This window comes from Cyrtonyx montezumae, unplaced genomic scaffold, assembly GCF_038088225.1.
Source record: "Cyrtonyx montezumae isolate F1298 unplaced genomic scaffold, pur_monq_1.0 scaffold_3, whole genome shotgun sequence".
NCBI classification, from domain to species: Eukaryota; Metazoa; Chordata; class Aves; order Galliformes; family Odontophoridae; genus Cyrtonyx; species Cyrtonyx montezumae.
The window spans coordinates 104,936,076-104,951,042 of record NW_027072034.1 but is presented as its reverse complement, the minus strand read 5'-3'; the positions used below and the strand labels follow the sequence as shown (position 1 = coordinate 104,951,042).

The following is a 14,967-nucleotide window of genomic DNA, read 5'->3' as shown; positions in this document are numbered from 1 at the left end:
CTGTTGTCTTAGACCTCAATTAGACCTCAGGCAGCCTCAATTCATTATTTTTTTTCACTTTTCAGAGTAGAAGTACTTGTGCCAGTCAAGCTATTTTTGTACTGGTATTTGATTTTCAATCTTTACTTTCATCTGTCAATATGTGGCAGAGCTGTTTATGTCAACAGACAGAAGTATGCAATAAGGAAACTGAAATACTTGCTAATTACCATTTCAGTGTCTCTGCTACAAACTATGTGTTAGGTCTGCAGTATTTTTAGGCCAGAAGGAAAATTACTTGCTTAAAAAGTTAAAAAAGAAAAAAAAAGAAATTACATTTTTGATGCATGAACTGACAGTTAAACTGGCAATCATGGAGGTCAAATATTTTAAAAATGAAATAAAACAAATGGTAAGCTTGTCTATGACAGTACACAGAATTTTAACTACTAAAAGGCATTGTGTGCAATAAGAGTTCTGTTCTTAAGTAGATCAAAACAGAGTGAAAATAGACAATCTTTTGGTGCAAACACAGAATGAAGCATCTAATTTTAGATGGGTTGGACTGTCAAGATACACATTTTATATATACATTAATAATACACAAGCTATCTTTCTCTCTTTACAAGCGGAAAATGCAAATGTGGCCAAGTTTACATAGCATTCAGTTAAACAAAATCTAGCTGTAAAAGTAAGATGGAAACTTGTATGAAATCAAAACAAAGCTCTTCAAAACAACTGTCAATCTGTAAGTGGCCACTCAAATTTATGGATAGAAACCTGTGGAAGGTTTCAAAAGTATGCAGGCAGCCAAGGTGTATAAATCTAGATGGAATCTGAAGAAATGAGGTGCTCAAACTTCTTTTTATGGTCTCCCTGGCATATGTGTATTGGACTCTAGTTTGGTAATCCAGCTCTCGACAGCGTTTTGTTTCCTGCTCTCTGGAACAGAGATACTGAATTAGGATCCTCTGGAGATCCAAGTGAATGTCCTGGTGGACAGAGAAACAGGCATCCTGAGAGACTTCCCAAGAAAGCCTCTGTGTCCTAAAGCAAAGCTTTGTGGATCTTTTGACTCTAAGGTTGTACAAAAAGGCAGATTGCAATAGGAAGGGGTATCTACATAGAGACTGACAAGCTCGGAAAAATCTTCGCAGTTCCAGATCACGCAGCCAGTAAATAGGGTTCTTGATCTTGCTTGTCATTTAAGATACATCTGTTCTGTGTAGTCAGTAGTCCTAATCTTGTAAAAACACAGCGGTGGGCCTGTGAGGAACAGGTCCAGTTTTGAAGAGGCTTGCTCTTCTTTCACGAAAGGTTAAAATTAATTCATATTGTATTTCATTTTTTACTCTTCCATGGAAAACTTTTTCTAAGAATTTTTCTTCTTTTCTTTTGCAGTCCTCATTCCATCCCTGATCGCCTGAGGATCAGAGTGAATCGGATTAATTTGCAAGAATATGAGGGGCTACATTACGACAAGGAAAAACTCCGTGAAGCTTGTAAGTTGGAAGAAGCCATTTTGTAGCTGCTCTTGGTAGAACATTATGTATAGATCTCACATAAACAGCAGCAAAACAAAAAACAATGCAGGCTCAAACATGCATTTTGGACAAATCCTGTGTGAACTATATGCTCATCTAATTGAGAATATGCACATCCATTCTTCCTATATAAGTACTGTCTGTGTAAAGAGTTAGTGTTCAGGTGTTTTCTTACTTGTGTCTTCTGCACATTGATTTCATTTACTGGAAAGTAAGTGCTTTTCACACCTGCTTTTTTATTTGTGTCTCTATGTTGATTCTGCTGACTTTCTGCTAGCATAGACAACTTTCCAAGGCTTTATGATTAACACCAAATTTGAAACCAAATGAGGGACTGGTTTAAAACTGAGAGGGTGATCATAGAATCATAGAATTCTCTCAGTTGGAAGAGACCTTTAAAGGTCACATAGTCCAACTCCCCTGCAATGAACATGGTTTTTGCTCAGGTACATTTATCTTGGGAAGGAAATCTTGCTTCTTTCATTCCCTAAGAGCGTTCAGTTTTGCGCATTAGAAAATAATCACTGTTTTGTTACTACGTGTAATGGTTTAATTGCCACGTTCAGGAGTAAGTCAAAAGCAGACAGATGGTTGCGTTGGCAACACTGATGACGATGATCCACACTTAGAAATGGAGTTCCTTTCCTTGGTGACACACAGTCATTAATCAATGAGGGACACGTCCGCTTGTGATAACAATTTAATAGAGTCTTGTTCATGCATCTGGCTCATTATTCATCTTAAATTACAAGCATGACTGTTTGTTGTGCAACAAAGCTTCAGCTCCCTCTGTAATATAGAGTGCTCTGGTAATTACAGGATGACAATCCTTTTAATTAGTTTGCTTATCTTACTGTTGGAAGATAGTTAAACTGTTTCACTTTCACCCCTCCAGTCACACCCCTCCTTCTAGCAGTTCGTATGGGCTCCTTCCAACAAAAGAACTGATATGCCTTGAATTTTAATATAGGTCCTGACAGCCTTTTCTGAAGTTTCTGTTAGTAGATTTCAGCCATAATTAAAGCAATCTAAGACTTAATCTGTGAACTGAGGAGAATTATAATAAGATGAGGATTATGGCTCACTGGAAAATAATTTCTTTCAAGTTTGACCTTGGCATCTTGGATAGATGCATTTGCAACTCTGTTGAAAAGAAATTGGCTCCTTTGGTGATTCTCCCTATACCTTTCCATTTGAGGACAGCTATCCTCATCCAGTCTCACTACAGATGTAATTTTTTTGTATTTAGTTTAGTATATACTTAGTATATACTTATTATGTTTAGTATATACTAAGTAATCATCAAGAGCCACTGCGTTGTCTGATAAAAGTTATACAACTTTTTATACTGGTGTCTCTGCAGCTGTACAGAGGTGTACTTGTCACATTCAGAAACAGTAATGATAACATTATAAAATAATAGAAAATGGCTAGATAATGATCTGGCAGCTTTGATGTTTGATTTTAGACTAAACACACATTTGATCACTTGCTGAGCATGTGCTCAAGAGGTTTTCATTCAAAAAGTAGATGGTTGTATATCAGAAGTTAAAATGGTTGCTTTTAGACACTGATAGACTATTTTCAGTAGGATCTTTTTGTCTATTTTGCAAGTTGCTGACTAGTCAGCTTGATAGTACAATGTAGCTGGACTAATCTTTGTAGACTCTGTTCATGAAGTTGCTTTTTCTCTCTATCCTCCTTTACCTGTCTCAGTAATGATTGTAAATTACTGTTTTTATATGAAAATACGAGAAAGCAAATAATATTCTCATCAAATTACAAAAGGAAAATCAGAGAAGATACCTTACCCTCTGTAATTATTAGGAATGCCTTATATAAAGATACACAATTTACAGCATAGATTCACAATCACCTGCCTACTTTTCTAGATTTAAAATTTCAGTAACTCCTGTCAGAGTTGTCCAGCCTTTAGTTTACAAGAGGCAAATCTTGATTTGAAGAATTCTAGCTAATGCTAACTGTATCTGAAGAAAATCTTGTATGAAAAGAGAATTGCTCGCTAGTCAGAAATCAAAACTATTTTAAGTATTCTCCTTGAATTCCATGAAGGAAAAAAAAATGAAAATCCCTGTGGCTTACTGAGCATAGCACTAATATTACTGCTTCCCTGTGACTTTTACGTCAAGGTGCTTGTATCTCCTCTAGAAACTGAGATGTAGTCAAATGCTGAGCTGAATCGTTACTAGAGGACTACACTTAATTTTTTTATGTGGATGGGGACAGGGAAATCATACAAACACTCCTTTTAAGAAGAACAGATAACCATTTTAATTGTTTTTCTGATGTAGATTATAGGTTTTGTATGAAGTTGGGTTGGTTTTTTTTGTTTTTTTTTTTCTGGTAGCAGATCTACATATTGCTGCCTGTCTGGCACTATAATTGCTAAACATTTCTTTGGAATAAGTATGCTGTCTCAGTTCAGATGGACAGACCTCTTCATGGAGCACTGCTACTTAAAGTTACTTGGCTTGAGAGGGAGGAGGGAAGTGGTAAGGGAGGAAAAGCAGTTCTCCTTTCTTCTCCAAGGTGGCTATCATGGGTGGGGGGGGTTCAGAGGTTGAGAAGGAGTTTTGCTGTCCAGAAGAAATAAATCACCATGGTGAGTGATGGATTGAAATTTTATCAGTCTGAATAAAAATTTTAAATGCATAATATTAAATATAATATATAATGAATATATAATATAATTATAAATACTGTGTGCTAGCAAAAAAATAATTATGAGTGATACTACAAACAGAGGAGATGTTGACTCTCTTGAGGATAGACAGGCCCTGGCAGATTAGAGGACAGGTCACCAAATGCATTGAGTTTAACAAGAGCAAGTGATGGATTCTGCAGTTGGTATGTATCTACAGGCTGGGGGACAGGAGTCTGAAAACAGCCCCGGGGAAAGGTATCCGAGGGTTCTGGCTGACAGGAAGTTGAACATGAGACAGCAACCAAAAGAGCCAATTGTATCCTGGTTGCCAGCACTTGGCACCAGACAATTGAAGGGACTGTCCTGCTCTGCCCTGTGTCCTCACATTGGGCATTGTGTGCACTTTGTGCAAAACAGTAGAAGAAGGATATAAAGCTATTAGAGAGTATCTGAAGGAGGGCTACAAAGATGGTGAAGTTTCTGGAGGAGGAGATGTATGAGGAGCAACTGGGGTCAGTTTAGGTAGAGCTACGTAAAACCAGGATTTGGACTTGAAGATCTTTGTGGGTCCCTTTCAACTGAGAATTTTCTGCTCTTCTAAGAGAACTCACAATTGGCCACTCACATTGTTGCAGTAGTATTTCTTCAAGACATCTTGTTTTAAATGAGGTTAGCTTACTGTGGAACATCTTTAGCTCTCAGGAACACGTATGTCCTGATGCTCACAAGAGACTCAATTTACATGTCTTTTTAAGCTTTGTCAGAGTACCTACAATTTAATTCCAGAATACTATGCTTACCATCCGTTCCCTGCTCATATCAGTTAAAAACATTTTTATCTCCCCATAGTTTTTGAAGACTAAACTAGAATCCCACAGCAATCTGAACAGGAAAAGGAAGACAGTTAATAATGACTCATGCTGTTATTCTTGCAGGAATGATAACAAAGAAGCTATTAAGGTTTTTGCCTGTCACATGCCTCCATAATAGAGTTTTGAAATCTCTGACATCAGTGTAATAATCTGGATCACTTTAATTCACAGTAAATACATTTCACTTCCCTGGTTTGAAAATGATTTGATTCTATCAACTGCTTCATCCAAAATTGTACTTCCCGACGTCTAACAACTCATCATACAAACTGTTCTGTGAAGATTAATCTTCACTCTGTTGGAGGTAGACACCTCATTTTGAAAACCTTCTGAGCAATTAAACAGTGTCATTTTGTTCTCTGAAGGGCAAAATTGTTCTTAGCCCATTCTCCTTCTGTTGCTCTTTACTTTTCTTGTCAGTGCAGCTGGCATTTAACCAAGACATTGTTTCTGAATTGTCCCTTCTTTCCCTCCCCTATGCTCCTCCTTTTCTCCTTCATTTTCTCAGCATCTCAGTATTGTCTGTGTGATGGTTGACGGTGGTACAGGGGTTACTTATTGATCTTTCTATGAGAGGGTTGAATGATTCCATGCACTCTTTTAGGAAAGGGATATATCTTGACCATCTTAGTTATGTTGTAATGTTTGCTGTTGCTACTAACATAGTTGTTATCTTCAACACATTCCTTTATATGTCCCAAACACTTGTCTGATCACCGGAATTAGCTCACCAGTAGCAGTAGATGCAAAGCTTTATTTATTTGTTTGCTTGTTTATTTAATAGAATCCGTCAGTCCTTAGTGCTTTTTACATACTTTGTATGCTCTATCCATGGAGGTCCCATCTTGCATATTCAGTGCCACTAAGATTAAGGAGGGATCATATTCAGCCCCAGTGACAGCAACATCTCCTTTGGAATAAAATGACACAGAAAATTGAAAAACAAGTTTTGAAGATTTATTTCCACATGTATCGTGATTGATTTAGCTACAGTCTAGCAATCTCTTTCTGCTTAGCCTCCTTGCTTTTTGTTTGTGTGCATTCAGATCAGGAGTAACATGATGTGACTTTAATCTTAGATTCTTATTTCTCTCCCAGTAATCTGTCCCTTGCTAATTATATCTAACTCAATATCTGTCTTGCCTTCAATTTCTGTAGGTTATCTGAGTGTTTTGGGGTCATCTGATAAATTCTTATTGAGTACAAGGACTAACAGTCTTGTGAATAGTTTGAGACACGTACATGGACAGAAATACCATGGTTTCCTGATATCAGTAGTGTATTTGCCACAGTTTGAGAATCCCACACCTATGAAATCACAGAATCATAAAATGACTTGGCTTAGAAGGAATCTCAAAGATGGAGTTCCAACAGCCCCACTCAAAGATGTAGTGGATGAAGGTGGTTTGGAGAATATTCAGTGTGATTTTGAGCAACTAGTTACATAAGAAAAGGTCAGTGCTGAAGACTTGATATTTATATCCTGAATCCCCATAATGTGAAGGACACAGGAATAGTGATCTGCTAGGTGACTATGATGATGAGACAAAGCCTAAATTAGCAGATGGAATTAGGACAAGATTGATTATCCACTGAAGGAAAAGTGCTCACTGGAATACCTCATCAGTCTGGATGGATGTAGGTGGAGTGGATTGTGTAGCTATAAACCCACTCTTCTGTCCTGTAAGGGAAGGACCAATGGTTGCTCATTTTTAGGAGGTTTCTTAGCAGATATGGTAGCGTCTCTGTATAGATACTGTAAAAGGCAGAATTGCCTACAGACTGTCTACCAGTTTTCACTCTGCTTAGAAGTCTCTGTATTGTTCTAACAGCTTTGTTTTCTCAAGGTGTGCTGTGCTGACGTTAGCTAATTTGTGATTTTTTTCTCTCACATTAATGTAATAAGGTCTGAAACTGGGAGGATTTAATGGTTTGCCGAAAGTTACCTAGCAAGATGATAATCAGACCAAGAGGATTAGAAGTAAACAGTGGGTTAAAAATTGGAAACTTTCTTCATTCTGTGCTTGTAGATTCTCATGGTGATGCGTATAGATGCAAACCACTGATAAATGTTTGTAAATGATACTTTCTCTTTGGAAAACAAAGAGAAAGTTGCCAAATACATTGATTATGTCAGTGAAAATCTTTCTTTTTGTCTTTTGATGGATCAGACTTTATGAGTTTTGTTCATGCACCGCGGTGGATTACATTTATCTCTTTGGTACACATCCATGTGGACATACTCATGAATGTATTCAAAGACTAGAAAGACACAGGAGTCGAACAGAAGAAAAATTAGGGTATGATCAAATTGCTAGAGGTATTACTACAATGAATACATACATAGGTGTTGAAACAGGCAACTTCAATCTTGTCTTTTTATAACTTTGATCTCTTGACTTTCTGGCCATAACATTTGTTTAACATAGAGTATGTCATTGTCTGGATTTGGAAAAAAACAGAACAAAACAACACAAAAAGTTCAGTGGTTTGGGTTTGCACCTTATGTCATGGAGTTATTATATATAGAGCCTATCTTACAGCCAACACAGTCCTCTGTTTTTTGAGCTAGTGAGTAAACAGTAACCTGTTGGACTGACCTCTCCTTTGACCTAGAAGACATGAACAGTATTCCAGTACATGTCATTAATATATATTAATCCTACAGGACTGAGAGACAAAAGTATTCAGTTCCATTTTAGACCTTCCAGGAAATCGGATTATAATTTGGGTTTATGGCATAGTTTTTTTCTGCATACTCCTCCTGTTTCCTTTCCTATCACTTTCCTTGTCTGATTTCCTCTTACTTTCTCAATCCTGCTATTCCTCTTCAGTACTCGTTTCCTTCCTTTCTATCTTTCTCTGTCTCTTACAGCTCAGGTTCCTTTTCTTTTTCTTCACTGTAAAACCTTAATGCATTGCTTAGCTAGACCTCTTCTTTCAGCTCTTAATCCCAATATCTCTCCTTTACCAGTCTCAATTCCATGCTACTCAAAGTCTTTCTTTAACTCATTCTTTCTCATCTGGTGTCTGGGACAATTTCTCTTCATTTGTCTTGTGCAGATTCTTTTTTAGTATACCTAGGTGTTAAAGAACTGAAATTCTGAAGGGGATGACTACCCTCTCAAATGTGCTGTTTCAGTCTGGTAAGCTCCATTGCGTTTTATGCCCAGGTATGTGAGAATTTTAGAATTGAACCACTAGTATTGAAAAAACTAGCAACCAGCCAAGCAACCAAGGAAGGCTTTGTTTCTCTCAGTAGAATAAAGAAAAGGGATGAGAGGAGATGTATGGCTTAGATTCGTTTTGGAAAAAAAAAATCCTTTTGTAGAAACTCGGTTGTGTTAAAACCACAGTGGAAAAGTCAAATCTCTTAAATTAATTGACTGAATATCAGAATTCTCTCACAAGAACTTACTTGGTTTTTCTAATATCAGCGAAACCCCCTCAAGGAAAATGATGTTTTTTTAACATTTCCAGTAGTGAGGATCCTTTATTTGCTACATTAAACATTTACAGCCCCATGTCTAATCTCCCCTTTCCCCTGAGGCGTATGTCAGTGTTGGAATGAGATTTCCTAGCATTCACATCTACCTTAATGATCTGCCTTGAGGCTATTTTATTTGGGATTTCAGTGGGTTAATCATGGTGTTTAGATCACAAATTGAATACTTTCATAACAATAAGTGGGGAAGTTAATTGAATTTTACTTTTTCTTGATGGTGTAATATGCAGTGTTCAGGCAGTGATCTCAGTACTGTTGAAGAGTTCACTAGCTTTAGGTATTCAACATAATGGGCACTTAATAGGAAGATTTCTTCTTTGTTTACATAAATTCCATAGCTAATTTAATGAGAGCTTAAGAAAATGCTACTAATCTTGCAGTTATTAGAGCATTACGCTAGTCATACTGCTGCATTTACCTCACCCTCCTCCTGCTGACAGTTGATTTCAGTCAGCATTGCTAGCAACAAAAAGCTTTCTGCAGTGCTGGTTCAGAATATGAAGCAACTGCCTGACTGTCTCCTCTCCTGGGGTTCTTGCACTACTGCTTAGCCATGCAGTTTTAGAGTATACATACAGCTCCCTGGACAAAGTTCTTTTCACCATTCAAGGAACATAAAGAAGCTGGATGCAAGCAGTCAGAAGAGCAGGCACCTCAGAAGAAGAAAATCTGTCTCCCAAATGCTGTCACTATCCCTTATGTGGATATGTCTATGTAGTCACAGGACTGAATAGTCTGTGGATGTCTAGGAAAGCTGCTTTGCAGTGTTTGTGCTCTTATTATGTGCAAAACTGCAAAACTTTTTCTCCTCCCACCTTTTCACCTAACTTGTCCAGTAATCAGTGTGTCCCGTGGCACTGGTTTTTGCTGCTCGCATCCTTATCCACACAGAACTATTCAAAAAAAGGCAGAAGTCCATTTATTCCCTAATGAAAATGTTCTCAATGACACTGGATGTCAGGTACTGCGTGCACATTAACCTTATGTCTACCTGATTCATCATAACTAACCTCACTTGACAGTTAAACTAGATGATCTTACTGATGATTCTATGATTCTGTCCCCCTTGCACAGTGTTGCCCTATGTTTAGAACAAGCAACAGCCCAGCAGTTTAAATCTGTAGGGGCTTAAATGGTTTTAAAAAAAGCTGCTATTTTGAGACACTTTGGAAAATATTGGCTGTGTGATGCGTTGTGCCTGCTTACTGTGGTTTATGATATAAATGAGGGCTGGAAACATTTCACTTGCTGGAAGGCAAATGAGTTTCAGAAAAAAATAAAAACCACAGAACATCAAACAAAGAACAAACAACACAACCTCCCCCCCACTAATGTTTCTCAAGCAACATTGTGGCATATACAGTAGTGTTATTCAGTAATTATTTTGAAAGATTTTTAATTGAGCACAAACCACGTGGGATGCAGCCATGTGACCTACCTCATGTACCTTATCTCTTAGGTAGCCATTGACCCATAAAAACAGATTTTGGTTCAGGATTTCCAGGCAGGAGAAGTCACACATCCCTTTTTAAAAGCAAAAAGTATTTGTAATTAATGTACAAAATACAAATGTAATTAATTACATCTATGGATTATAATCTTCACCTTTAATCATGCAGATAAGGCTCAGAAATGTCACAGCTCAGCCATCTATTGCATACTAGTGTTTCCCTTACAGATGTTTTGGTGGATTTCTTTAGAATTGCCAGTGTTAATAAATAAGGTCCTTCTACTTAGAGCTATCAGCAATGGTGGTGGTTAAGGATTGTCATTCTGAGTTAGTGCCACTGTTTCAGTGGGTTGAAGCTCTGGACCCTGTTAAATTGAAGGAAGTTATTCAATACAAAAGAGACTAAATGTGTGGTGACAATTTATGATCAATGTTGTATCTCCCTAGTGCTCTGTAGCTGTTGGAGATGTAGTCATGTCTGCTGCAATTCACTTTTCAGTGCTGTAAAAAATTTCAGCCCTTTCAGTAAGGGCTGCAGAGGGACATACTGAATTAAAACTAGATGGTCATTAAGTGCTCTTTGCCAAGAGCATAAGGGTCTCCTGTCAGAGCAGGTTAAGCACTAGTAAACACAAAGCAAAGAGAATCAGTCTGTAACTCAGAGTGTCGGCGTACATAAAGCAGACCTGACCATTGACCCTCATTCCACTTAGCTTGTCTCACATGTTCTGTTGAGTAATGAAAAATCCCTAGAGGTTGCAATGAGCAGTGTTGCCTGCTGGGCTTTCTGAAAACAGGCAGGTGGATTGTGATCATTGTCAGATGTGTTATTTGATGAGTAGTGTGGGCTTTTCTTCCACTGTCATCCTTCCTAGCTCTTCTTTCTTTCTTTTTTTTTTTTTTTTTTTTTATTCTTCCCTGTCTTTTTTTTCCTGGCTTCTGGTTTTCTGAGTCTCCTATCTGCTCTGTTGTTTACACTGCTTTACGAACATAATTCTGATAGAGCTGGTGATGCATCCTTGGAGCCCTTCACTGGCCTCTGAGGTCCATAATGCCCATGAGTCCTGTAGCTGCTTCCTGTCTTCTCCCTGAGCCCACTGAATTTCTCATTACTCATCCAGCCTTGGTCAGCCATAAGAAAGTGAGCCGTGGAGGTGTTTCCCATTATGTTTTATCACTATCCTGTTCCCTTATCAGAGTGAAGAGCTTCCCGAGAAATAAGCATCTCTGGGTCCTTCTTAGTCAACTCCTTTTGAGTGACAGAAAGATCTGCAGCACAGTTGTTTTTTTTCTGTTTATCTCAGTACTGTCAGTGACTTTAAGTTGCATTTTGTTATTCAGTTACCAAAACTGTTTGTGAGTTTATTTTCTTCTCTCCTTCCAGAATACTTCATATGGCGATTTAAATCAATTTCCTGCTGCTTCCCTACTTTTGGGGGCATTGTTTGACTAAAGGCACTCCAGAGAGAAAAAAATAATTTCGATATTTGGTTTCAGACATTTGTGTGCTTGAGAATTTTCTTACTTGTTTCCTTTTTATTTAAAGAGATTTTAGTAGGCAGCTCCCTTGGTACCTTCATGGTAGGCCTATGCATATGTTTTCTCCCATCTTTCCTCTGTAAAAAAAACCCAAAACAACCCTATACACTGAAAGAAGAGAATAGTTGTGGGAAATGTAACTCCTTATCTAAAATGCTGCCTTCGACTGGAGAGATTTATTTGCTATATTTTTGCAATTTTTCTTTTTTCTTTTCTTTCCCCTAAGAGATGGTGGGTATGTGTCAGTTTTGTGGGCAGATGGAACAATATCTGTTTTCATTTAAAAGCACCCTTACATCAAAATAGCATGACACTAACTTTCACTTACGTTGGGCTGTGACCTCAAGGGAAACCCTTTAACTTTGATTGTTTGCTTTTACAATGGTTGTTTACTTTGGTTGTCTTTTTACTTTGGAGATGCAAAGTTGAAACTGATAACCTCTGAGTGTGCTCTTTTTCTCTTAAATCCTATCATAAATTGTAGTGAATTAATATCATTGCTGCAGTTTGTTCTTTTTTTTCCCTCCTGCTAAAGTAAAGGTTTCATTATATAGTAATTAATAAATAAGTACCCCTGTAATCTTAAGTCAACAAACCAATAAGCTTAAGTTGGAAAGCAGAAGCAGTAATATTCTTTTGTGTCAACAACACAGTTCCAGGGCAGGTCTGCCAGAGGACTAAAAGGAAATCCCAAAAATACTGTTTATGACAAAATCCTGGTTAAATGTAAAAGTGATTTAGAAAATAGATTTATTCTTTATTTTTTTTACTTTCTAAGTCACATGTCACTAGATATCATTGCTTTAAATCATTGCGGTAGAATCTAAAGTGTTTTGAAAATGAAATACTCTGTGGTACATTTCTTTGCAAAAAATAGTTGGTGTTCATATCCGAGAGGAAAGTACACAATTTAACTGATTCTCTTTTAGCTTTTGAGGCATAAAAGGCAGTTGAATGTCTGAATCTTTGATAATTACTAATGCGTAAGATGAACAATGAATATTATGTTCCTGATTTTAAGTGACTGTTGAGATTTAGTAAGCAGAAAGCTTTATTGAGGACATTAAGAAAATAAAAACCAAAACATATTGCAAATCTTTTAAAGTTTATCAGGCCTCAGTTAAAGACATTTTTCTGTGTTTTTTCTTTCCCAGCCATTCCCTTAGGAATTATAGTTGTACGAGGAGATTGTGACTTGGAGACCTGTCGTATGTACATTGACCGTCTACAAGAGGTAATGTTCCTGTGAATTTATGTATCGTTTATTAATCTGTATTATGCTTCTTCTACTCCTGAGTGCATAGGTATAATGATTGCAACAACCTTGTATTGCGAGTTTTGCAGATTGCCCCGTGCTGCAAAGCTTTAGAGTTATATGCTATAAAAACTGGGAGTAACAAAACATTATTATCTAAACTGGGAAAAAAATCATACTGAAACCATTTAAATTATAGTGGAATTCATGTCTATTGTTGTTTTTCTCTTCTTGAATTTGAACAGAGTATGGGCACTCTCCCCATTCGTTGCTGAATTTATACCAATTTCTGAGCAAATTAGTGTTTACAAACTGCATTATGTAAGGATAAATATCATGGTATTTCAATGGATCTAATTATGCAGATATCATTTTCTAACACAATCGTGCTCTAAACAGGGACTCCAACAAACACTACAAATATCAAAGTGATATTTTGAAAAATATGGATATATATGCTTATCAGCTGAAACTAATGTAGCTTTTATGTTCTTGTATGCCTTGCTTCTGGAAGGTATTCCCAGGACAACCTGAGAAACTGAGATCCAAACGCTTCATTATCTGAATAATTTTAAATGTGTATATACTTAGTGATAAAACTGGAGGATTTTCATTAATAGAGTATTTCTCACTGTTCCATACACTTGTGCTGATAGCTTTCAAAAACATCTGCAAGTCTGGGGACTTTACATGCGTTCCTGAATAGGTGTCCTAGTTGGCACAGCAGCTACGGACCTTATTCCTCCCATTTCTGTCTGAGAGTGGAAGATTATCACACAGTAGTTAGGATGATGTTTACAGCACAGAGATGACCTCGTTGGCATGAGGTTTTCTTACAATGTGGAAAAATACCAGGGCTTTTCTTTAGTGTATTAATTACACAGAAATGCTTGCAAGAGACAATTTAAGCCTTTTAGCTTTCTTTCTTTCTTTCTTTTTGTTACTGATATTCTAAATTTAGATAGTTTTCATAGATCAGTGATTTGCAAATAGATCAGTGATATGGTAAAAAAAATCATCAACATAATCTCTGTATGCATTTTTAAAAGTAGACTTTTTTTTTTTTTACCATATTTGTGTAAATGCAAACTTAAGAGAGCTTTCCTTGACTATTTAGTGGCGTTTGTTTAATATACTTAAAATCAATGAGGAGTACTTGCAAAATTACTTTATGATGTTTAGCCAGCCACTTCAAATAGTAGAACTGCAATAACTTTTGTTGATCTAATCTTTTCATCATTGGTATGTTTCATACTCCTCTTAGGACCTACAGTCGGCAACTTCTACTACACAGAGAGTTCATTATCAGGTAAGATGAGCTTTCCATTTAGTAAATGAAGAACAAAGACAAGACTAACAATGTGGACTGCACTGTTTGCATTTGAACTCAGATTTAGAAGAATTTTTAATTACTATTTGCCCTCAGATGATGGAGGTTCATTCTGATCTCCCTGAGATAATCTTTTTTCTTGCAAACCTTATGAGATCATCTTTAAAATTGTCTGTTAAAATGAATGAGATAAAGTGTTCTTTAAAACAAGTGACAAAAGAACGAATGTTTCTCTAAGAAATGGAACAACAATATTTTATATTGCATAGATGAAGTGGTAGTGTCTACCACTGAGAAGAAAGGTGTACTAGCAAGCCTAGCCTATTAATAATCATGTGCACCATAGCCATTTTCCTCAGGGCTAACATAATCTTCAGGGTAGTTTTTTTGATCTATCCTTGACACAGATGTGCCCTTTTATGTGTCAAGAACATTCTCTTTCTAGATGACTAGTTTTTAAAAGTGGGCTCTTTATGCATTTTGCAGCTATATTGTATAGTTTATACAATACAGAACTTGACTTTACAGTTGGAAGCATTTGAGAATATCTATTACTCTCAGTAAAATATTGTGCTTGCTAAATGCTTACATTGTGAGTGAAGTAATTCAGACTAAATCTACTGACTCCTGAGCTAATTTGACATTATCATGGAGACTTGACACAAACAATGATCAATTGACAAAGTGCCTAGGACTGCAAGACTTAAGTTGCATGGTGTTGATGGCCTTTTCTTAGTTTTAACAATGTAAGTTTTGTTAGGATCAGCAGGAATGAGTTCACTGAGAAAAAATGCAAGGATCCAGCTGATGGGAACCTACTGTAGCAAA

At 36.9% G+C, this 14,967-nt stretch overlaps 1 protein-coding gene across 4 annotated transcripts in view; it reads left to right on the top strand.

Annotated features, from left to right (window-relative positions):
- The window catches only part of DGKI (diacylglycerol kinase iota), a 209,044-nt gene that overhangs the window by 140,261 nt on the left and 53,816 nt on the right, over positions 1 to 14,967 (top strand). For all 4 annotated transcript variants that reach the window (XM_065742681.1, XM_065742684.1, XM_065742683.1 and 1 more), the window contains 3 exons: positions 1,381 to 1,481; positions 12,709 to 12,788; positions 14,074 to 14,118. In XM_065742681.1, coding sequence (XP_065598753.1) covers positions 1,381 to 1,481; positions 12,709 to 12,788; positions 14,074 to 14,118 — 226 coding nt within the window. The remainder of the gene's footprint in view (positions 1 to 1,380; positions 1,482 to 12,708; positions 12,789 to 14,073; positions 14,119 to 14,967) is intronic.